The sequence below is a fragment of the Ornithorhynchus anatinus genome, chromosome 21 (assembly GCF_004115215.2).
Source record: "Ornithorhynchus anatinus isolate Pmale09 chromosome 21, mOrnAna1.pri.v4, whole genome shotgun sequence".
Lineage (NCBI taxonomy): Eukaryota > Metazoa > Chordata > Mammalia > Monotremata > Ornithorhynchidae > Ornithorhynchus > Ornithorhynchus anatinus.
Window position 1 is genome coordinate 15529898 of NC_041748.1, and position 25025 is coordinate 15554922.

A 25025-nucleotide genomic window follows, 5' to 3' on the forward strand; every position below is an offset into this window, starting at 1 on the left:
GTAGCAGTTTTGATGGAGAGGAAAGGGCAGATCTTGGCGATGTTGTGAAGGTGAGACCGGCAGGTTTTGGTGACGGGTTGGATGTGTGGGTGAATGAGAGAGTGGAGTCAAGGATGACACCAAAGTTGCAGGCTTGTGAGATGGAGGATGGTAGTGCCGTACACAGTGATGGGAAAGTTAGAAGACAGGGTTTGGGAGAGAAGATAAGGAGCTCAGTCTTGGACATATTGAGTTTTAGGTGGCGGGGAGATATCCAGGTGGAGATGTCCTGAAGATACGAGCCTGGAGGGAAGGGGAGAGAACAGGGTAGGAGATATAGATTTGGGTGTCATCTGCACAGAGATGATAGTTGAAGCCATGGGAGTGAATGAGTTCACTAAGGGAGTGAGTGTAGATGGAGAATAGAAGGGGACCAAGAACTGACTTTTGAGGAACTTCTACAGTTAGGGGATGGAGGGGGGTCCTGCTCTGGCCTGGCCTGGAACACCCTCCCTCCTCCGATGACTCTCCCCTTCAAAGCCTTATTGAAGGCCCATCTCCTCCCAGAGGCCTTCCCTGACTAGGCCTTCCTTTCCTCTTCTCCCACTCCCTTCTGAGTCTCGGGAAGCAGTGTGGCTCGGTGGAAAGAGCCCGGGCTTGGGAGTCGGAGGTCATGGGTTCGAATCCCGGCTCCACCACCTGTCGGCTGGGTGACTGTGGGCGAGTCACTTCACTTCTCTGAGCCTCAGTTCCCTCATCTGTAAAATGGGGATGAAGACTGTGAGCCTCACGTGGGACGACCTCATTCCCCTCTATTTCCCCCAGCGCTTAGAACAGTGCTCTGCACGTAGTAAGCGCTTAACAAATACCGACATTATTTTATTATTCCTTTCCTCTTCTCCCACTCCCTTCTGAGTCTCCCTGAACTTGCTCCCTTTATTCATCCCCCCTCCCAGCCCCACAGCACTTATATACATATCTGTAACTTTTATTTCTATTAATGTCTGTCTCCCCTCTAGACTGTAAACTCATATGGATAGGGAATGTGTCTGTTATATTATTCTGTTGCACTCTCCCAAGCGCTTAGCACAGTGCACTGCATATAGTAAGTGCTCAATAAATAGGTTTGATTGATTGGGAAATAATCCAGAAGCATAAAATGGGTTCTCTGCCTGCAAGGAGCTTATATTATTATGTCAAATAAATATATCCCCAACTTCTGGAGCTGGGCATTGCCCTGAACCCAGGAGAATGACAGTTAATCCATCAATGGGACTTAAGTGAATGCTTACTGTGTACAGTGCTTTGTACTAAGCGCCGGGACAGATTATGACCATCTGTCAAGTCGGACACAGTCCCTGCCCCATTTGGGGTTCCCATTGTAAGTAGGAGGGAGAACAGGTATCAAGCCCCCATTTTACAGATGAGGAAACAGAGGCATGTTGAACTGAAGCAACTTGCCCAGGTCACACAGGCAGCAGGCGGCTGAGGCCGGATTAGAACCCAGGTCCTCTGAATCCCAGGATAGTGAAAAAAAAATGAGGAAGTGAGGGATATGACAGAATTCAGCCAGGCAGTTCAACTGAGGACTTGAAACTCCATTCTGGACGGAGTGGCAGGGAAAAGAAGGAAGGACACAGGGGAGCGGGGCAGAGGGTCATCATCTGTGACCGTGCTGTCAGTCGTGATTTTCAGCCTGATGGCGGAAGAGAAAAAAGGGAAAAATCTATCTGCTTGTTCGATGTAAGAAGAAACAGATTTTGTTTGCTTCCTTCTTATAGTTCTCCCCCAGGCAAGGAAGGAGTTTATTTTGAAGTAGGAAGAGTGAGCCGCACACAACGGAAAGTAAACAAGTCCAAGTCTATTTTAGGAAATGTACAGGACCTGTAAGCTGTCCCATTTAATAGAAGAAATGGGCATAAAGAGGAACCAATATTTCCAGATGTTTCATTCACCCGCAAAGCAGCCTATTTTTAAATTGGACAAGGAATCGGGCCTCACCTGCTAAATGACAGGATAATACATGATGAGATGGGAGAAAGACCAAAAAATAATCCTCATCGTCGTAGTAATAATAATTGGGGTATTCGTGAAGTGCCTACTATATGTCAAGCACTGGACTAAGCACCGAGTTTGATGCAAGATGATAGTTAATTCATTCAGTTGTATTTATTGAGCACTTTCTATGTGCTAAGCACTGTACTAAGCGCTTGGGAGAGTAAACTATAACCATAAACAGAAACAGACACATTCCCTACCCACAATGAGCTCACAGTCTTGGGGGGTCCGGGCTCCCAATCTAAGGGGGAGGGAGAACACGTATCATACCCCTTTTTTACAGAGAAGCCAAGTGCCTTGCCCAAGGCCACACAGCTGGCAAGTAGCACAGGCAAGATTAGAACCCAGTACTCCTGACTCCCTGGCCTGTGGTTTTTCCACTAGACCATACTGCTTCCCCAGCGAGTCACCGGTAGCTCGGTGCTGGGCACACAGTAATAATAATAGTAATAATTGTGGTAACTGTTAAACGATTTTACTATATGCCAAGCCTTGTTCTGAGCACTAGGGTAGAAACAAGGCATGGGGCTTACAGTCTAAGTAATAATAATAATGTTGGTATTTGTTAAGTGCTTACTATGTGCAGAGCACTGTTCTAAGCGCTGGGGTAGACACAGGGGAATCAGGTAGTCCCACATGGGGCTCACAGTCTTAATCCCCATTTTACAGATGAGGTAACTGAGGCACAGAGAAGTTAGGTGACTTGTCCACAGTCACACAGCTGACAAGTGGCAGAGCTGGGATTTGAACTCATGACCTCTGACTCCAAAGCCCGTGCTCTTTCCACTGAGCCCGCAATTGATTTTGCAGATGAGAGAACCGAGGACCAGGGAAGTGAAGTGACTTGCCCGAGGTCACCCAGCAGACAAGAGCCGGGGTTAGAACACAGGTCGTCTGAATCCCAGCCTGAAGGGATGGAGGGACTGACCGGGAGGTGTCATCCCAGACAAATGGCCTTCCTCCTTGCCGTGAGAGGGTGAGGCGGGTGTCGGATAGCCTCTCCTGGCTGGTGTCCACCAGGGGCCTGGCTCCTGACTCCAGCCCCCCACCAGTCCTCCCCACACCCGGCAGGAAGCTGGGAGACCCTCTCTGCTGGCAGTTGGCCCCTGCGGGAGGGGGGACACTCCTGGATGGAAGGGGAGGAGGGCTCCCCGGAATGCCGTCACCCGGCAGCATGCTTTACCGAGTCCTCGTGGGCTGCCCGGCACCTTATTGGCCCATCAACCGACCGATCGATTGACCGACCGATCATTCAGTTGCTGGCAAAGTGTGGTTTCCTGAGCCGGCGCGGCTCGTCTCTATCGAGTCCCCCAACTTCCCGCCCCACTGACCATAAACACCACAGTTAGCCTTGTTGTAATGATTGTCATCTTCGTCACCGCCATCATCAACATGAGAAGCAGTGTGGCATAGTGAAAAGAGCCCGGGCTTGGGAGTCAGAGGTCATGGGTTCTAATCCCGGCTCCGCCACTTGCCAGCTGTGTGACTTTGGGCAAGTCACTTCACTCTCTGTGCCTGTTACCATATCTGTAAAATGAGGATTAAGACTCTGAGCCCCAGGTGGGACAACCTGATTCCCTTGTAACTCCCCCAGCACTTAGAACAGTGCTTGGCACATAGTAAGCGCTTAACAAATGCCATCATTATTATTATTATTATCATTTGATCCAGCTTCCATTCCCTCTGTCCCCTTCTCCTTCCTCCCTCCCTTCCTTCTGCCACCCATTTTGGGTCTGGTAATGAAAAGTTTGCTTTCTCCCACTTGTTTGTTTGTCTTAGGAAAACTCCCTGTCCTTTCTTGGCATTCCCCCTCCTGTCCTTGTCCTCTGTGCCCCTGGGCGGGGCAGGGGCTGTGACGGGGCGGGTGAGAGGTGGGAGGCCCACTCAACTACGTATCACACACGGGAATCCAGAACTCTTTTGGCCAGCCTCGTGGAAGGAAATAATTATAATAATAATTGCGGTATTTGTTAAGTGCTCATTATGTACCAGGCACTGTACTAAGTGCCACAGTGGATACAAGCAAATCGGGTTGGACGCAGTTCCTGTCCCACGTGGGGCTCATAATCTCAATCCCCATTTTATAGATGAGGTAACTGAGACCCAGAGAAGTGAAGTGACTTGCCCAAGGTGACGGAGCAGGCAAGTGGCAGAGCTGGAATTAGAACCCCTAACATTCTGACTCTGAGGCCCATGCTGTATGCACTTTCTTGGGAAAGAGCTTGGGCCTGGGAGGCGGAGGACCTGGGTGCTAATCCCGGCTCCGCCACTTGCCTGCTCTGTGACCTTGGGCAAGTCACTTTGCTGCTCTGCACTTCCAGTGGGGATCCAGGACCAGATCTCCCTTGTTCTTAGACTGAGAGCCTCAGGTGGGGCCTAATAGTCTTAGATATTCCCCAGCACTTAGTACAGTGCTTGGCACATAGTAAGCAGTCTCCTCTGTCTGTGAGCTCATTGTGGGCAGGGAATATGACTCTTATATTGTACTCCCAAGCGCTTAGTACAATGCTGTGCACACAGTAAGCACTCAGTAAATACGATTGACTTAAATATTATTATTATTATTATTATCATCACTTTTAGCCCCATCGGACTAGGAGCTCTTTGAGGGCAGGGATGTGTCTTCTACCTCTGTTTTAATCTCTAATTGCACAGGGCAGTGCTTTGCACACAGTGGGTACCCAATCAATACTATTGATAGATCGATTCTAACTTTATCACACACTCCCAAGCACTTAGTACAGTGTTCTGCACACTGTAGACACTCAAGCAATGCTTTGATGGATTGATTCTAACTGACCTCTCCTAAGTGCTTAGTACAGTGCTCTCAGTAAACGCCATTGAGTGAGCTATGTGGCGGTCACACGTTGTGTGGTTGTGTTATTATTATCATTGATGATGATAATGTATTTGTTAAGCACTATGAAAAGCAATGGGATTGATAAAAGATAACCAGGTTGGACATAGACCCGGTCCCACCTGAGGCTCACAGTCTAAAAGATGATAATAATATGATTGTGGTATTTGTTAAGCACTTACTGTGTGCCAAGCTCTGTACTAAGCATTGGGGTAGGTGCAAGATAACCAAGTTGGACCCAGTCCCTGACCCCCTTGGGGTCATTCACAGGCATTACGGTAATTGTATTTATTGAGCGCCCACTGGTGGCAAGGCACCATCCTAAACCCTTGGGAAGGTTCAACAGAGGCCCAAGATACATTCCCCGCCCACAAAGGCTACCGTCTGCCCGGAGGGGGAGTCCGGCCGTCCTCCCGGGTCAGGATTTCTCGGTCTCTCGGGCAGCCCGCAGTGCTAGAAGCAGAATGGACGTGAGTTAAAGCAACGGGGAGCCTACAGCTCATTGTACGACCCTGCATCCGAGCCAAATGGTCCCAGTCAAACCAGACCCCCGCCCTGGGATGGCGAACAAACTGAGATGCTCCAGGTCCCTCGGGGCACAGACTGGTGGGCTCAGGAAGCCAGGTTTAGGGCCAGCCTCCCCCCACCCCAACCTTGGATGTTGGAGGACCGGGGAGAAGGGGGTCATATCTCTTCTTTTCTGGCCATAGGGGCCGGCTTTCATTTTGAGCATGGGGATGAAAAGTGGCCTCTGACAGGAACTGGGATGGGCAAGTTCCAGGGTCTGGCTCAAACAGCTGAGCTCGCCACTCCTCCCCATTGCCCCAGCAAAGCAAGGGAAGCCACCCCACCAGAAAGCTCTTCCGCCAGCACGCTTAGCAGAGCTGAGCAAGAAAGACCACCAGACCAGAGTCACGACACCCGGGTTTCAGCCCCATTCCTACTGCGTGACCTTGGCAAGTCGCTTCACCTCTCTGGGCCTCAGTTTCCCCTTCCGTAAAGCGGGGATAAAATCAACGGCGAGCCCCACATGGGGCATCTCGTCAGCCGGTATCGACCCCAGTGCTTAGCGCATAGGAAGCACATAGTAAGGACTTAGCAAATACTGTTATTATTAGAGTCATCGAGTTTTAAGGGTTGACATTTTGTCATTCTAGCTGTCCCTTCAAGAGACTATGTTGGTTTTAGTATCTCTCCTCCTGGCCTCCTCGGCCCTGGAAATATTTTGCCCGAAATTGACTTGAGTGATTAAAGCCCATTTAAATTTTGCACCCTTATGGGCAGATCAATATGGCATAGATAACAATCTCTCCAATCCCTGAGCCCAACTATTGAAAATCAAATACTTGCATAGGTACATATTTTGAAAAATTGAATGAAATACCTTATTTTTGTTGCACATTTGTATGGCACCTGGATCCTGTGCCACTTTAAAAATATACTGTTTGGATCCATCTCCAGCTGGCCCTGGTGGAAGAAGCCTGGGCCTGGGAATCAGAGGACCTGGCTTCTAATCCCGACTCCGCCACTTGCCTCCTGTGTGACCCTGGGCAAGTCTCTTCACTTCTCTGGGCCTCAGATCCCTGCTCTGTAAAATGAGGATTTAAACCCACTCCTTCTGCTTAGAATGTGAGCCCTACATGGGATAGGGACTCTGTTGGCCTGATTATCTTGTAACTGCTTTATTATGTGCCAGGCACTTCACAAATACAGTAAGCATTATCATCATAATCATCATCATCATTATCACCTTTCTTAATCTCCCACTCCCTTCTGCGTTGCTCTGACTTGTTCCCTCTGCTCTTCCCCCCTTCCATCCCCACAGCACTTAAGTACGTATCTGTAGGAGAAGCAGCGTGGCTCAGTGGAAAGAGCACGGGCTTTGGAGTTAGGGCTCATGAGTTCGAATCCCAGCTCTGCCACTTGTCGGCTGTGTGGCTGTGGGCAAGTCACTTAACTTCTCTGTGCCTCAGTTCCCTCATCTGTAAAATGGGGATTAAGACTGTGAGCCCCACGTGGGACAACCTGATTCCCCTATGTCTACCCCAGCGCTTAGAACAGTGCTCGGCACATAGTAAGCGCTTAACAAATACCAACAAATACCAACATCTGTAATTTTATTTATTTGTATTCAGGTCTGGCTCCCCCCTCATCTAGACTGTCAGCTCGTTGTGGGCAGGGAACGTAATAATAATAATAATGTTGGTATTTGTTAAGTGCTTACTATGTGCCGAGCACTGTTCTAAGCGCTGGGGTAGATATAGGGGAATCAGGTTGTCCCACGTGGGGCTCACAGCCTTAATCCCCATTTTACAGATGAGGGAACTGAGGCACAGAGAAGTTAAGTGACTTGCCCACAGTCACACAGCCGACAAGTGGCAGAGCTGGGATTCGAACTCATGAGCCCTGACTCCAAAGCCCGTGCTCTTTCCACTGAGCCACGCTGCTTCTCTGTCTATTGTTGTATCGTAATCTCCCAAGCGCTTAGTACAGTGCTCTACACACAATGAGCTCTCAGTAAATATGAATGAATGATCAGTGCATTTTACCTTGTCAGAACTCTCTCCCTCACCCCCGTTTCCAATCAAAGAAGCCAGCTTGAACCCTTCGAGCCTCACCCCAGAAGCCGTAGACCCTCGGACAAGACCCAGCAGGGTCTGTAAGCCGTCTGAAGGAGGAGATCAGAGGACTGATTCTGGGGTATCTCTGTGTTTTGCAGGCCCGGGTCCTGGAGAGAGCCAGTGAACCCCTACTATGTGAACACAGGGTACGCCCTCGCGCCCGCCACCAGCGCCAACGACAGCGAGCAGCAGAGCATGTCCAGTGATGCCGACACGATGTCCCTCACAGACAGCAGCGTGTGAGTCCTCCGACCTCCGGTTGGGGCGTAGTCTTAGGTGGGGGAAAAGCTGTTGTGGGAAGCCACCCTCGGGTGCGACCCTCTGTTTGGTATGTGGAAGGAAGCAATGGTAAACCACTTCCATGTTTTTATCAAGAAAACTCTGGGACTAGTACCAGAAAGATTGCAGGTGGAGGTGGGACATTCTGGGAGAGATGTGTCCAGGGAGTCACCATGGGTCAGAAACAAGACAAGACAAAAAAAACTGGGGACAAGAGACCTACCCTCCCTCTCTGTGAGCTGGTGAGCTCTGGGTGGGACCGTGTCCGACACGATTCTCAGGTAGCCACCTCAGCGCTCAGGGAAATGGTAGGAAAGAAATCCAGATGCCAGTGTCAGGGGCTGCCTGCGCAGGGATTGCTTGTTGGTCTTGCCCTTGTAATCCATAGCTATGGCACTGTCAGCCCAGGCCATTCCCTTGGAGCCAGCCTCCGGCCTGCCACTTTGATAGAACAAGAACCATGGGGATGTGTTGACTCGGGGTGGCCTAGTGGATAGAGCTCCGGGCTTGGGAGTCAGAAGGACCTGAGTTGTAATCCTCGCTCCGCCACACATGTTTGCTGTGTGACCTGGGCAAGTCACTTCAGTGCTGAGCATCATTTACCTCATCTGTAAATGGGGACTAAGACAAGAGCCCCATGTGGAGCAGGGACAGGGTCCAACCTGATTAACTAGTATCTACCCCAGTGCTTAGTATAGTGCCTGGCACATAGTAACCGCTTAACAAATATAATTATTATTATAAATATTATTATCTTCACCCTCTCAGACCTCCGGCATTGGGTTCAGTGCACATTTTGGAGGGTTTCCCTCGCATTTTGCTGGTCGGATAGCCCCAACAGGAATCTTGAAGATTGCCATCTCATGTGGATGACAGAGAATCAGTCAGTCATATTCACTGAGTGCTTAGTGTGTGCAGAGCACCGTACTAAGTGCTTGGGAGAGTGCTTGCCCCTGGAGGGCACTCACCACCCACTGGTGGGCTCAGCCAAAGGCCAGTGGTATTTATCAAGCACTTCCTGGGTCCTGAGCACTGGACTAAGCGTTTGGGAGCGCCCGGTGCAATAGAGGCGATAGACACGATCCCTGCCATCCAAGAGCTTCCCGTCTAGTACACCACCACCCCAGCCCCTGAGAGTATTGTGTGGACGGTGGGGTCCACCCTGGCGCTCTCACGGTTTTCCAGACCTGAGAGTCTGTGTGCTTAATGGCCCTGGAAACCAGGTAGGACCATGGGGGTCCAGCTGGGCTGAGAGAGAGGGGCCCCAATGCCTCAGTGGCTGAGAAAAGGAGGCAGGGATGACATAGACTGTGAGCCCCCGGTGGGATAGCGACTATGTCTGATCTGATGATTCTGTATCTTCCCCAGCACTTAAAACAGTGAACACTTCACAAATATCACAGTTATTATAACTCTAACTGGCATCCCACAAAGTCCTGCAGAATGGGAGCTCCCTGTAGGCAGGGAACGTGGCGCTGGATTGTCGCGCTTTTCCGAGCACTTGGTACACTGCATGCATTCGTTCATTCAGTTGTATTTATTGAGCGCTTACTGTGCGCAGAGCACTGTACTAAGAGCTTGGGAGAGAATAATGCAACAGAATGAGCAACACATTCCCTGCCGATAACGAGCATACAGTCTAGAGGACCCATTTCTAAACAAACCCACCTCACAGTCTCTTTCCAGAGGACCCTTATGATGTTTTTTCCGACAAGTTCTTTTAACGTCTTTCGAAGGATTCATCTACTGTTGTTACAGTAGTAGTAATGCTATTTATTGAGTGTCCTCTGGACGCAGGGCCCTCAGTGTATTAGACACTTGGGAAGTACCATACAGAGAAGTGTCGTATTCCCTGCCCACCACGAGCTCCTACTGTAATGGGGGAGACTAATCCCCATTGCAGGATTCCTGGGTGCCACCTCTCAAAGGATGGGAGCAGGCCTGGGTAGCCCCGCTGGGGCTCTGTAAGCTTGCATTGCATTCCTCATTCTGTCATCCAGCAAAGTACAGAAAAGATTTGCAAAAGAAACTCCTTTCGGCTGTCAGTTTCTTAAAAAAAAAAAAAAAAGCCAACCCAAAAAAAAAACAACCCAAAAAACAGCAACAGGCAGGCATAATGTGAAACCTGGACTGTCAAAAGTGCCCTGACCGGATTGCCACTGAGCTTAAGTGAGAAGGGGAGAGCTGACCATCCTGAACGACTTGTAGGTTTGGCCAAGCCTTAGGAGACAGCGAGGCCTCGTGGGCAGGGCACAGATCTGGGAGTCAGAGGCCCTGGGTTCTCATCCCAGCCCCACCACTTGTCTGCTGTGTGACTCTGGGCAAGTCACTTCACTTCTCCGGCTTCAGTTTCCTCATCTGTAAAATGGGGATGAAGACTGTCAGCTCCATGTGGGACATGGACTGCGTTCAGTCTGGTTTTCTTCTCTCTACCCCAGCATTTATTACAGTGCCTGGAACATAGTAATCACTTAACACAAATACCTTTCACTGAGCTACAAAGATTTTCAACTGCCCAGTCTCATTCTCACCCAAACATGCACACGGCACTTTACAACTACTGCTACTAATCACTCAATCAGTCCACCAGTCAGTGGTATTTTTTGAGCACCTATTGTGTGTAGAGCACTGTACTACTTGGGACTGTACTACACTTGGGAGAATACAGTGACGTAGTGGGTAGAGCACGAGCCTGGGAGTCAGAAGGTCATGCGTTCTAATCCCAGCTCCGCCACTTGTCTGCTGTGTGACCTTAACTTTAAGTTTACTTTTCTGTGCTTCAGTTTCCTCCTCTGTAAAATGGGGATTAAGACTGTGAGCCCCACATGGGACAACCTGATTACCTTGTATCTACCTCAGCACTTAGAATAGTACATGGCACATAGTAAGTACTTAACAAATACCATAATTATTAATTATTTTTAAATTTCCCAGGCACAACAAAGTGAAATGACTTGCCCAAGGTCTACACAGCAGACCAGTGGCGGAGCTGGGATGAAAACCCAGGTCCTCTCGGTCCCAGGCCAAGGCTCCTTCCTCTAGACCCAGCTGCTTGGCATTATGCTCAGCTTGGGTGGAGGCCCCTGGGCATTTAACAGGAAAATGATAATAATAATAATAAATGTACTTTAAATGCTTACTCTGTGCCAAGCACTGTTCTAAGCACGGGGTTAGATACAAGTTAGGCTGATCACAGTCCCTGTCCCACGTAAGGCTCACACCTTTAATCCCCATTTTAAAGATGAGGTAACAGAGGCCCAGAGAAGTGAGGTGACCTGTCCAAGGTCACACAGCAGACAAGTGGTAGAACCGGGATCAGAACCCAGATCCTCCCGACTCTATCCACCAGGCCCCGCTTACAGACGTGTGCATGGCCCTCCCTGCCAGAGGAGGGAGGCCGGAGCAACAAAACACACCATTCCGGATCTCCACCCCGGCCATGGCAGCAGCTCACACCGTACGACTTTCATTCTGAGCTCAGGTAAGCAGGCTCGCTGTTTGTTTCTCCCAACAGAGACGGGATTCCGCCCTACCGGATCCGAAAGCAATATCGCAGAGAGATGCAGGAGAGCGCCAAAGCGAACGGGCGGGTGCCCCTACCTCACATCCCTGTAAGTAGCCGCCCCCGCCGCTTCCCCCACTCAGCCTTCCAGCTTCCCTTCAGCCGGGAGCTTCTTGAGGCCAGAGACTGAGTCTCCGGTTTTTAAGTGCTCCCAAGGGACGACTAATAATGAGGATGGTACTTGGGGGTTCAGCGCTCACTGTGCGTCAGATGCTGTTCTAAGCGCTAGGGTAGGTACCGATTAATTAGGTTGGACAGAGTCCCTGTCCTGCATGGGGCTCACAATCTAAGTAGGAGGGAGAGCCCTTATCGTATGCCAAGCCCATACAAGGTTATCGGTTTGGACACAGTCTCTGTCCCTCAGAGGACTCGCAGTCTAGGTAGGAGCGAGTTGCATTTAATCCCAAATTTACAGATGAGAAAACTGAGGTACAGAGAACTATAATTAATAATAATTATGGTATTAGTTAAGCGCTTACTATGTGCCAGGCGCTGGGTACAAGCAAATTGGGTTGAATGTAGTCCCTGTTCCACATAGGGTTCACAGTCTCAATCCCCATTTTACAAATGACATCACTGAGGCACAGAGAAGTGAAGTGACTTGCCCTAGGTCATACAAGCAGGCGACTGGCAGAGCCAGGATTGGAACCCAAGTCCTTTGACTCCCAGACCCAAGCTCTTTCCACCAGGCCCCGTTGCTTCTCTTAAAGTGGTCGGCACTTAGGAGGCACCCCGAACTATGCCCCACACCCAATCAGTGCTCAGTACAGTGCCCTGCACCCAGGAGGCCCTCATTATGGTGCTCTGCATACAGTAGGCACCCAGTATAGTGCCCTGGACACAACACACCCATTGGTGCCCTGCACATAGGAGGCACTCAGGTACCCTGCACACAGTAGATGTTCAGCTCGCTGTCCCGCACCCAGTAAATGCTCAGTACAGTGGCCCAGCATACAGTACCTTCTCAGTCATCGTCATCATCATCCTGGCCAGTAGTATATATTGAGCTCCTACTGTGTGCAGCTCACTGAACTCAACCCCTGGGAGGGTCCAGTAAAGGAAAAGCTCCAGCCCCTGCCCTTAAGGGAGGATAGGTGTTACCAAAAAGATTGACAAATCCTGGGAATGGCACAAGGGGAAGGGCTGCGAACAGAACCTTTCAGCAGCATGGAGGTTGCTGCTAAAATGGTATGGAGTCGCCAGCCCTTTCAAAGGGAGCTGAGGGGGGCGGACGGGGGCGTGGGCGGGAGATGTTTCCAAAGCTATTGAAAGAGCACAGGTGGAATCCACCTGGTCAATTCCCACCACATGGAATCCAAGGTCAGGACCATCTCTACCTGTTTTATAAGACTAAATCTTGTAGCCGATCGATCAATCGATCAGTGGTTTTTAGTGAGCACTTTCTGTGTGTCAGTCAGTTGTATTTATCGAATGCTTACTGTGTGTAGGGCACTGTACTAAGCACTTGGGAGAGGACGGTGTAACAATATAACAGGCACAGTCTGCCCACAAGCAGAGCACCGGTCTAAGCACTTGGGAGAAGAAAATGCAAGAGTTGATGGATACGGGAACTAGCGTACTTCATTTGCCGTTCCTTCTCAGAATCATACTGGATTCAATCCATCTATCCATCGGTGGTATTTAGTGAGCACTACCTGGGTGCGGAGCACTGGACAAACCGCTTGGGAGAATCCAGTAAAATAGAGTCGGTAGACACTGTCCCTGCCCACAAGGAGCTTGGAGACGGGTCGCCTTTCCTGACATTTTGTGGAAGCATCTGTCATCAGTGGTATTTCTGGAGTGACTCTCATGTGCCTAGAACTGTACTTTGCGCTGGGCAGAGTCCCATGGAAGGAATAGTCCTGATCCATGCCTTCAGGCAGTTTTCCTTCTGGCCGTGGAGACTGACCCACTGTAAGCAGCATGGTGTAATGGCTAGGACCTGGGAGTCAGAAGGTCATGGGTTCTAAGCCAATTGTCTGCTTTGTAACCTTGAGGAAGTCACTTCACTTCCCCTGGCCTCAGTTACCTCATCTATAAAGTGGGGATTGAGTCTGTGAGTTCCATGTGGGACAGTGACTGTGTCCAACCGGATTTGCTTGTATCCATCCCAGCGCTTAGTACAGTGCCTGGCACATGGAAACCGCTTAACAAATACCATTATTATAATAATAATAATATAATAATTCCCGGAGAGAAGAAATAGGTTCATGGATAAGATTCGGCAAGCCTCAGGCCTCTCCCGGCTCCCACAGCCCGGCATTGAGCAGCACGGGTGACTTCGGTGTTTGGCAGTGGTTAGAGATGGTCCCTGTCTTCTCTGGTCTGCCACGCCCCAGTATGTCCAGTAAGAAGGACACTTTCCGCCCCTTCCCAAACGAGACAGGCCCCTCCTCTCTGCCTGGCCCTTGTTTTCCTCTTCCTTCTTTTTCCTTCACCTGTTTTTTTTCCACATTTCCCTTTGCCTGCACAATTCAGCAGTGTTTCTTGCGATTGGAGAGGTGTCCCGGAGCTTTGATCGTTGGGCAGAGGGAACTGGTTGGCCCCTTCTCCCATCTCTAAATTCTTCTCCTGGGGTAGGGGTGGTTGGAGAGGCTGCCTGGGGCTCCCTCCTACCCTCCTCTCCCTGTCAGCTCCGGGATTTTTCCTGGAAATGCTACTTGCTTGTTGGACAGTAGCCGTGAGTTGTGGCCTATCGCTATAGTCAAACGCGTCGGGACCAACCCCAAGATCATCCCTTGAGTTCAGAGCCGGGCGGCAGCTTCCCGGCTCCGATGAGAACGGTCAGGGTGCCGGGAGGAGAGAGCCCCACCGTTCTGCAGGTGGTAGCCTCCAAGGCTCCCCCACCCCCGAGTAATCTCTCCCCGGAGATGAGCGACCTGGTCCATGGGTGGGTATAGAGAGGCAGGAGTTGGTTTGGGGGCAGAGGGGAGCGAAGGCTTGGGAGCAAGGAGGGAGAGAAGGACAGAGCACGAGGTCATTACACTTGAGAAGCGGCATGGCCTAGCGGGAAGCTCATGGGCCTGGGAGACAGAGGACTTGGGTTCTGAGCCTGGCTCCACCATGTACCTTCTGGGTGACTTTGGGCAAGATACTTCACTTCTCTGGGAAGAAGTGAAGTATGTATCTGCTTTGTGACCTTGGGCAGGCCACTTAACCTCTCTGTGCCTCAGTTCCCTCATCTGTAAAATGGGGATTAATACTTGTGAGCCCCACGTGGGACAACCTGATGACCTTGTATCTGCCCCAGTGCTTAGAACAGTGCTTGGCACATAGTACTTAACAAATACCATAATTATTATTCTCTGTGCCTCGGTTCCCTTATCTGCAAAATGGGGATTAAAGCTGCGAGCTCCATATGGGACATGAACTGTGTCCAACCTGATTATGTTGTCTCTACCCCAGCGCTGAGGAGAGTGCCTGGCACACAGTAGGTCCTTTACAGATACCATATCAACCTCTGTTTGTACTCTTGATTCTCTATTACTCCTGCTATTTTTAATTTATTTGAGAGTCAGTCTCCCTCTCTAGCCTTACCTCCTAGCAGGCAGTAATTGTGTCTCCTTACTCTTTAATACCTTCCCAAATGCTTAGATCAGTGCTCGGCTCACAGTAGATGCTCCATAAATACAACCGATTGATTGAAAGAGCACAGGGCTGGGGTTCAGGAGACCTGGGTTCTCATCCCAGCTCTGCCACGGGCCTGCCGTGTGACCTCAGATAAGTCACTTGACCTCTCCGGGCCCAAATTTCTCCATCCAGAAAATGGAGATAAGGTACCTACTCTCCCCCATCTAAGATTGTGCATCCCATGTGGAACTGTGTCCACTCTGATTAGCCTAGCTTTTCCCCAGTGCTTAGCACAACCCCATTATCCTGTATGTACCCTAGTGCTTAGGACAGTGCTTGGCACATAACCACTTAACATACCACAATTATTATTATAGTATGCGGTTAATAAACTGTTTTCCACTGGGTGACCTACCTCAGTCCGGCAAGGTAGCAAGGTGCTCGTTCTCTCCTGGATGCCTCTCGAAGCCCCTGGTGGGCTGCCTCTGTCCACCGCCGTCTGCTCACCTGCCTGGGTCCACCTTCTCTGCCTGCAGCGCAAATACCAGTTGCCAAAGGATATCCACGTGGAACCCCAGAAGTTTGCCGCCATGCTCATCAACCGTCTGGAGGAAGTCCAGCGGACTCGGGAAGCAGAGGAGAAGCTGGAGGAGCGCCTGAAGAGGGTCCGCGCGGTGAGTCAGCCCTGCCCTGTCCAGCGGGGACCGGAGCCCAGATCCTAGAGCCTGGCGCCTGTGCGGGTGAGGCTGCAGGCCAGTTGCAGCCTCCCAGTCAGGAGATCACTCGATCTCTCGGTCCATCAGTGCAGTGTATTAAGCACAGAGCACTGGACTGATCATTTGGGAGAGTGCAGTACAACAGAGCCAGTAGTCACGTTCCCCGCCCACAAGGAGCTTACGGTCTAGAGAGTGGAGGCAGCCATTAATAGAAGTATTTATAACATAAATTGATCAATGTCTACGTGGGTGCTGTAGGGTCGAGGGTGAGGCCAATACTAAATGCCCAAAGGGCACAGATCTGAGGGCATGGAACGCACCTTCCGAGTGCCAGGTCCACGTGGCAGCGGGCACAGGCGCCCACTCCAGAAGGCATCACGGGCAGTGGTCCCCATGGCTGTCTTGAGTCGGACACCCACCCTCACTCAGCCCGGCCCTCTGACCAGATCTGAGAGTTGACCATGAGGGATGAAAAAACCCAAAAGTGCCACTCCCTGGCCCGATCACTCTACGAAGCCGCCCCTTCCCAATCCTCAGCACTTCCCCACCCCGCCCTGTAAAGCTCCCACCGCCTCTTTGCCCCCACATTTATGGTGAAACATTGAAACCTGGAGTCCAGGAAGAAAGGGGAAGAGAGGCATATTTTCCAATTCACCTGCCACCTCTGTCCTCCCTGCCTCCAAAAGCTAGTCCTGACCAACCCTTGGCTGAAGGGGTCCCCCAGAAATAGAAATAGGAGCAGCGGTGGTGGTAATAACAGCAGTGGTGGTGATAGAAGTAAAATAATCCTGGCATTTGTTAAGCACTTACTAAGTGCCGAGCAATAATAATAATAATGTTGGTATTTGTTAAGCGCTTACTATGTGCAGAGCACCGTTCTAAGCGCTGGGGCAGATACAGGGTCATCAGGTTGTCCCGCGTGGGGCTCACAGTTTGAATCCCCCTTTTACGGATGAAGAAACTGAGGCACAGAGAAGTGAAGTGGCTTGCCCAAGGTCACAGAGCAGACAGGTGGAGTTGCCGGATTTAGAACCCACTTCCTCTGACTCCCAAGCCCAACCTCTTTCCACTAGTAGTAGCTGCAGGGATGGTGGCTGGAGTAGCGGTGACAGTAATAATAATGATAATGATGGTATTTGTTAAGCACTTACTACGTGCCAGGCACTGTACTAAGCGCTGGGGTGGGTACCAGTAGATCGTGTTGGACACGGTCCCTGTCCCGTGGTGGGGCTCGCGGTCTCAATCCCTGTTTTCCAGATGAGGTAACTGGGGCCCAGAGAAGTGAAGTGACTTACCCAAGGTCACACAGCAGCCAAGTGGCGGAGCCGGGATTAGAATCCATGACCTCTGGACTCCCAGGCGCAGGCTCTAGCCGCGGCGCCATGCTGCTTCTGTTATTATTATTATTATTCCCTGGGTGGGAAGGGCAGGTTCATTCATTCAATTGTGTTTATTAAGCATTACTGTGTGCAGAGCACTCTACTAAATGCTTAGGAAAGTACAGTACAACAATAAACAGTGACATTCCCCGCCCACAGAGAGCTCACCGTCTAGAGTTGGGGACAGTGGCCCCAGGGCCTGGCAGTCTCAGGACCAACCCACGCCTCAGGGAGGAGCAGGACCTTTGAAACCCCTTCCGCCTCCTCCGGTTGGTGGCACGGCCCCCAGAAGGAATTCCAGGCTCCAGACTGCTGGGAAATGCCTCCGTCCCCGGCTGGGAATTCCCTTCCGAGCAGGCGAGGAGGGCTTAGGGCTGAGCTGGCGTCCCCGGGCCGGATCGGCCCTCCGGGACCGCCCGCCGTGGCCCGGTTGACGCCCCCACCACCCGCCCAGGCGGCCAGCTGCCCTCTCTGCGGCGGGATGACTCGGGAGTGGGAGTTCCAGGGAGGCCGCCCTCCGAAGGCAGCTCAAGAGCGGCCCACCCCGGCCGCTCTGGGGCTCGGCCACCCAGCCCTCGCCACTGCCAAGCGAAAGACCGGGCGGGGACGGGCCAGAGAGATGGGGAACTGGGGACGCCTGGGTTTGCGAAGCCCTGTGCCCGGGAGCTCTTCTCCCCTGTGGCCGTGCTTGTGGTCACTAGAGGGGGCGGTTAGCCCCCACCCGCCCAGACCCAAGAACGGAGAGGGCCAATCTGGGCAGCTCCGGCGGGCGGAAGAGGAGGGAGGGGACGGAGGAGGGAGGAGAGGTGGGCCGGGGGATCTGGGGGTAGAGGACCTGCGGGAGGGACCTGCCCGCCAATCCCACCCCGGGGTCCCCGAGCAGCGGCCTGGGAGGGGCGGAGGCCTGACGGACTCCACGTCTCTGCTCTTGTCCTCCCGGCAGGAAGAAGAAGGCAGGGACACTCCCTTGTCTCTGGGCCCCCAGGGTGTCGGCCACAAGCTGCCCCCGGGCCCGGCGGCACCCCACTTCCCCCCGGTGCGGTCGGCGGAAGCGGGCGGCGTCGGGGCGCAGGTCCGCGACGTGCACGAGGAGAACCCGGAGAGCATCCTCGACGAGCACGTGCAGCGGGTCATGAAGACGCCGGGCTGCCAGTCCCCGGGGCCCGGCCGACACTCCCCCAAGCCCCGCTCCCCCGACGCCGCCCACACCTCCAAGTGCCCTGGGACCACGGGCTCCGGCCCGCCCGGACACGGCAAGCCGAGCGGCAAGGCGGGCCCGAAGCCGGAGGCCGCCGGCGCGTACCACCACAAGCATGTGTACCACCACGTGCACCACCATGGCCCCCTGAAGCCGAAGGAGCAGGTCGAGGCCGAGGCCGCCCAGAGGGTCCAGGGCGGCTTCGGCTGGAATGCTGACTCCCACGTCTACGCCGGCAAGGCTCGCAACTGCGCCGAGGGCGGGGGCTGCCCGGGGGGCCCCGGGCCCGGGGACGGGCTGCTGGGCTACAGGTCGGTGCCCCTGGTGGGGAGAGTTTGCCCTGTTCCTGTCTTGCCCCTCCATCCCCCAGCCCCATCCCCCTTTTCCCCTCTCAGCCCCTGCTCCTGCTTCCCATCTCCGCACTGTCCTTCTCCACCCCGCTGGGCCCCATTCCTCTTTCCAATCTATGCCCCGTCTCCCAACTCTCTCCCCCAGCGCGGTGTAGTGGATAGAGCATGGGCCCAGAAGTCAGAAGGTAATGGGTTCCAATTCCGGCTCCGCCACTTCATCCAATTGTATTTATTGAGCTCTTACTTTGTGCAGAGCACTGTGCTAAGCGCTTTTAATACTGGTATTTGTTAAGTTCTTCCTGTGTGCCAAGCACTGTTCTAAGCACTGGGAGAGAGACAAGGTAATCAGGTTGTCCCATGTGGGGCTTACAGGCCTAATCCCCATTTTCTAGATGAGGTAACTGAGGCCCAGAGAAGTCAAGTTACCTGCCCCGAGTCACACAGCTGGTAGGTGGCAGAGTTGGGATTAGAATCCATGACCTCTGACTCCCAAGCCTGTGCTCTTGCCACAAAGCCACGTTGCTGTGTGTGTGACATTGGGCAAGTCAATTCACTTCTCTGGGCCTCAGTTACCTCATCTATTAAATGAGTTTTGAGACTGAGTCCCACATAGGACAGGGATTGTGTCCAACCCAATTTGCTTGTATAATTATAATTATGGTATTTGTTAAGCATTTACTATATGGCAGGCACTGTTCTAAGCACTGGGTTAAATACAAGATAATCGGGTTGGACACAGAGAAGTTAGGTGACTTGCCTAAGGTTGTACGGCAGACAAGAGGTGGAACTGGGATTAGAACCCATGACCTCCTGACTCCCAGGCCCATGCTCTAGCCATTAGGCCATGCTGCCTCTCAGACTGCTGTATCCACCCCAGTGCTTAATGCGGTCCCTCGCACATTGTAAGCGCTCAACAAATACCAGAATTATTATTATCAATATTATATTCCCCCTCCAGCCCCTGCTCCTGTCTCTCATCTCTACGCCTTTCAACTCTGCACCCCGTCCCCTGGCCCTGTCATCTCCCCCTTTAGCCCCGATCCTTCCCATCTCTGCGCCGCCCACCGTCCGTCACCACGCCGAGACCCTATCCCTCTCTATCCCTCTCTCCTGTCTCCACCGTGTTCCCCTGCCCCGACCCCATCTCCTTCCCAGCCCTCCTGATCCTGGCTTCCTTCTCTGCCCCCTCCCCTATCTCCGCTTCTCCCCCCGGCCCCTGTGTCCCATCTCCATCCCGCCCTCCCGACCCCCTGCAGCCAGAGCTGGTTCTGCCGAACACGAAGGAACTTGTCCTCAGGGAGGCTTGTAAAGGCAGGCAGCTCTGCCCCCCAACACGGCTGGTCGCAGCCCCGGGTCCCCAGGGCTGGTTCCCCTAAGGCCCCCTAGTGCTCTCCCGGAACTCACCAGTGATCCAGGGGTCACACACCATCGGCCCAAACCTTAGACCCCTCCACAGAGCTCCCCTTGAGCGGAGAGGGCAGCACGGGGGCCAGATTGAATGTCAGGTGCTCCCCCCTGGTCTCTGGGAGCTCCTGGTCTTCCAGGCCAGGGTTGGTGGGCGGGGGAGGCTGGGGACTGGGAAGAGCAGGAGGTGATAGCTCTCAGGGCTTCCATCCCAGGCCAGGGGGCTCAGGGGGATGACCTCTCTGGGAGTTCTTAATGTCCCATACCGGTGGAGAGCCGGGGTGACGTCTCTCAGGGCTCCCGGTGTCCCAGATTGGGACTTTAGGGGGTAACATTTCTAGGGATTCCCGGGTTCCCGGGCCGGGGACATGAGGAAGTGACCCTCTTCTGTCCTTGCCCTTTCAGCGGGAAAGCGGGTTTGCTGTCAAAGAGGAACTCGAAGAAGACGGATACGGGAAAGAGCGACGGGGCAGGCTACGAGATGCCGGCCTTCCCCGAGGATGCTGAGAGGAACCAGAAGATCCTGCAGTGGATCATAGAGGGCGAGAAGGAGATCAGCAGGCACAAGAAGACTGTCCACGGGTAGGGATCCGGTAACCATCCAGGGCTTCCTGGGCCAGTGGCTAGTCCCACCCCGACCCCAGCCTCACGTGACTTGGGGGGCGAGACGTCACTTAGCAGAACACGGGAGTCACCGTTTCTCTTGGGGGACGGAGGGGGGCCCAGGGCCCAACCTACAGCAGGTGCCGTGAGATAGCAGTGGTGTTGAGCGAAAGACCGAGGCCCTCTTCCCAGAGGGCCAGGCAGGGGATGGAACGGGTTGAGTCACCCGATCTGCCCTCCCCCTGGGGCCCCGGCCCACTCCCTGTGGGTTCTCCAAACCATCCCGCCGCCTCACCCCTTCACGCTCTGGTAGTCAGTCTGGGAGGGTCCAACTCTGCCGGGACTGGCACTCTCTTTTGCTAGAACCCGACAGGAGAGCTAGGGGACCTTCTTCCCACCACATCAGCTTCTTCTGGTAGACCACGATCCCCGCGGGGGTCCCAGGAGATTAGACCAAGGAAGAAGGGTCTGGCCTGTGGGCATAGCCTCAGGCCTGTGGCCACCACTTCGGGTACATGGACGTGGCGGTGTGCGTGTGTGTGTGGCATCAGATGCCTGGGCTCTGGACTGCTTCCCCGTCCTGACTCTGCCTCAGTCTTCCTGTCTAACCTTCAGTCTTCCTTCCGGTTTTGCAACTATGTGCCGTTGAGTACTGTGAAATGGCAGCACGTGGCTGGGGTTGGGAGGAAGCGTTAGGCTTGAGGCAAGACCAACGGAGAGAGGGGGATTCGTCCTGAACCCCATCAGTGACCAAGCCCCTGGGCCCTCCCTTGTTTCCTCAGACCCCCAAAATCAATCAATCAGTGGTACTTATTGAGTGCTTACTGTGTAGACAGGAGCAGCGTGGCTTAGTGGAAAGACCCCGGGCTTGGGAGTCGGAAGTCGTGATTTCTAATCCCAGCTCCGCCACTTATCAGGTGTGTGACTTTGGGCAAGTCACTAAACTTCTGTGTGCCTCAGTTGCCTCATCTGTAAAATGGGAATTAAGACTGTGAGCCTCACGTGAGACAACCTGATGACCTTGTATCTCCCCCCAGCGCTTAGAACAGTGCTTGGCACATAGGAAGTGCTTAACAAATAATATCATTGTTATTATTATTAGACTATGCCCCTCTAGACTCTAAACTCCCCTCTCTAGACTGTAAGCTTGTTGCGGGAAGGGAATGGACAGTGCTCTGCACAGAGTATACGCTCAATAAATATGAGTGAATGAAGTAGGCAGAATACTGTAATAAGCGCTTGGGAGAGTACAATATAACACAGTCCCTGCCCACGATATGTACAGTAGAATGTGTTTTTCCTACAACACGAAGGCAACCGGGAAGGTCGCCCTCCCTCTGGAAGCTCTAAGCGGGTTCTGGTTTGTCCCCTGACCCCTGGGCCCTGAGCGTCAGGATCAGACCGGCAGCAGTTTTCCGGGATGAGGCCCCCAAGGACTCCCCGCCCCAAAGGGAGGGTCATCCCGTTTGGGAACTGGCCCGGCTCTTGGCCCAAGTCACTTCTCGCAGGCCTGGCGGGAGCCTGGTGTCCAGTGCCTCAGCCCGGGTCCATGGAGGGTGTGGTGAGGGGTCCGGAGGGGCCGGGGTCATCGAGCTGCCACCTCTTTGACTCTAGGTCATCGGGAGCAAAGAAGCAGATGAGCCACGACGGGTCCAGACCCCTGTCAATCGAGCGGCCAGGAGCCGTCCACCCCTGGGTCACTGCCCAGCTGCGGAATGTGGTCCAGCCTTCCCACCCCTTCATCCAGGACCCCACGATGCCCCCCAACCCCGCCCCCAACCCTCTCACACAGCTGGAGGAGGCACGCAGGAGGCTGGAGGAGGAAGAGAAGAGGGCCGGGAAGCTGCCTGCCAAACAGAGGTAGGGGAGGGGCGGGATGGGGTGGGGAGGAATGGGGGACTTCCCTCCCCACCCCCAACCACAAGGCTCCCACGGGGACACCCCGATGACATCTTGGGGCCGTGGGACTTCTGGTGTCCAGGTCCTCCCGCCCCCTTTTCCACTGCTCTCGGGGCATAGGGCGAGCAGCTAGTGAATTGGCCGTCTCCTTGTGCCAGTTCATAGCCAGAGAAAAAGGCCAAACCCTGATTCAGGGACAGCTGCAAGGTGAGGTCCGGAGGGGTTCCCCGGGGTCGTGGCGACCTCACCTACACCAAATCCCAGCTCAGACGTTGGGAGGACCCCGAGGGTCCTGAGGCTAGCCGGGAGCTGAGAGAGACCTCTTGGCGCACTTAGGCACTGGCCCTGCCCGGGACGGCTCTGTCTGGGAGCGTGTCAGGCCATCAGAATGCTCCGCCGCTATTGCTGTGGCCACCTCCCCGCCCCGAGCCAGGGAGCGGTATAACGAGGTATGGGTGGTGGAGGTGGGAGCTTCCCCTCACGGCTGCTAAGGGCTGCTGTGGAGAGGGAGAGGAGGAGGAAGAGGAAAAGGTCCGCCTGTCTATAGCTGTCGGCGGGCCCGGTGGGAAACTGGGAGATCCCGAGGGCTCGGAGGCCCGCGTGGGGGCCGGCCGCCTCTTACTTTCACCCGCAGGGCCTCGGCGGGGAGGAGCCGGGTCCCTGAGGGCCACCGTCTGGGCCCGGGCCGACCGGCCTTCCCCGGGGAGAATGACCGACGGCCCGGCCGCCATTTGCGTTCCAGGGCGAAGCTGCAGAAGAGGGCCAGCGGGAGCGGGGGAGGTTCCCAGCCCTGTGACGGCATCGTGGTCGCCTATTACTTCTGTGGAGAACCCATCCCGTACCGGACACTCGTTAAGGGCCGGGTGGTCACCCTGGGCCAGTTCAAGGAGCTCCTGACCAAGAAGGGCAACTACAGGTAGGTGAGGCCCTGCCCTCCGACCCTTTGGTCTTCTTCTCAGGTGGCTCCAGCCTCACCATCCTCTCCCAAACCGTCCACACCTCTCCCCTTCCCACTGGCCTCTATCCATTCTCCCCTCACTGACCCGACTAGAGGGCGGAGACGTTGGGGGTGGGGATCTCCCCGGCCCCCACCGCCTCGTGTCAGGCCCCACCTCTCCCTCCCTGCCCCCACAGGTATTTCTTCAAGAAAGTGAGCAACGAGTTTGACTGCTGCGTGGTGTTTGAGGAGGTGCGGGAAGACCAGGCCGCCCTGCCGGTCTTCAAGGAGAAGATCATCGGGAAGGTGGAGAAGGTGGATTGACCCTTCCGACGGCCCAGGTCACGGGGTGGGGGCCGAGGAGCCCGGGTGGTCCCTGGGTGGTCAACCCCTTCTCCCCACAACCCCCGCCTCGCCCGGTCGCCCCCGGGCAGCCTTTCGCAGGGAGGAGGGTGCTCCCCGAAGGGGGCTCACTGTAATGTAGCACTGTACAGTTGTATTAGAAAGTATAATATGGCCTTGTTTACTAAAGCTCATATTTTTGATATATTGTAATACACGGGGCAGGGGGGTTTCCTGGGTCCCAGTGCTCTTATGTAAAGGGAAGACTCGCCGGCTCAGGCCCGCGCAAGCCACCAAATGTGTACAGCTCTCTGCCCCTCCACCCCCTTCCCCCGCCCCGAGCTGGGCCAGGACCCCCGCCCGGCCTGGACCGCTGAGGAGCCGGAGCCCGGGGCCGGGGTCGGTCGAGTGGCGGTGCCCGGGCTGGAGCCACTGACCCCTCCCTCCTTCCCGCCCCCCGCTTCCCAGCCGGCTGCGGACGGGGGCGCCCCGGAGGAGGGCGAGGCCCTGCCCGGTTTCGGGGCTTGGTTGCCGGCCCTTCCTTCCCCAGAGGGCAGATGGGTGGGCACGGGCTCTGCTCTCTGCTGCCCCCGGATCTGGCAGGCTCCGACCCCCCCCGGCCCCCGCCTCCCCACCTAGGGAGAGCGGGCGGGCAGGCGGGCAAGCCGGGCCCCTGTCCGTCCATCCCGTGTGTCACAGAGTGCCTTGACCCGGCCGCCAGCCCCCCGCAGTCCCCCACCGGGAACCCCCACTCCCCCGGGAGCAGGGTGGCGAGAGGCCCCAGTTGGGCTGGGCCAGTGGGCCTGGGCCCAGCAGGGTGTCCGAGTCTCCGCCCCCAACTCCCCCCGACCCTGGCCGGAGAAGCCGCTGTAAATATGTACATTTGGGGGATGGGGGGGCCTGGCTCCCCCTTCCCGTTTTTCATGCGCTGATGACTTGTACAATGATCTTTTCAAAGGTACTTGGAGAATAATAAAATCAAATAAAATTTGGAAACCCCTCCCCCTGGCTGCTGTTCTGCCTGGGCACCCGGTGGGGAGGGCGGTAGGCCCATCCCGGGGGTTGCCGAGGCAGGCGTTGGTGGGGAGGCGGCAGGACCCGGCTGGCCGGGGCCACAATGGGCAGGAACCCCCCCCCAACCCCCCGCCAGGCTCCCAAGTAGGGCCCTGCCCTCTCAGCGTCCATAAGTGGGTGGGCTGTACCCCTCCCCCAAGAACTGGACCGGCCTTGGGGACCTCTCTACCCCAGGTCATGGCATTGAGTTCCTCCCC

The 25025-nt window shown here is 54.4% G+C and overlaps 1 protein-coding gene across 2 annotated transcripts in view; it reads left to right on the plus strand.

Moving 5' to 3' along the window:
* The window catches only part of AXIN1 (axin 1), a 73254-nt gene extending 48498 nt beyond the window's left edge, over positions 1 to 24756 (plus strand). For both annotated transcript variants that reach the window (XM_029049253.2, XM_029049252.1), the window contains exons 4-11: positions 7614 to 7754; positions 11309 to 11405; positions 15463 to 15600; positions 17965 to 18530; positions 20379 to 20555; positions 22191 to 22436; positions 23218 to 23391; positions 23610 to 24756. In XM_029049253.2, coding sequence (XP_028905086.1) covers positions 7614 to 7754; positions 11309 to 11405; positions 15463 to 15600; positions 17965 to 18530; positions 20379 to 20555; positions 22191 to 22436; positions 23218 to 23391; positions 23610 to 23736 — 1666 coding nt within the window. In that variant the 3' untranslated portion in view covers positions 23737 to 24756. The remainder of the gene's footprint in view (positions 1 to 7613; positions 7755 to 11308; positions 11406 to 15462; positions 15601 to 17964; positions 18531 to 20378; positions 20556 to 22190; positions 22437 to 23217; positions 23392 to 23609) is intronic.
* The last annotated feature ends 269 nt before the right edge of the window (positions 24757 to 25025 follow it).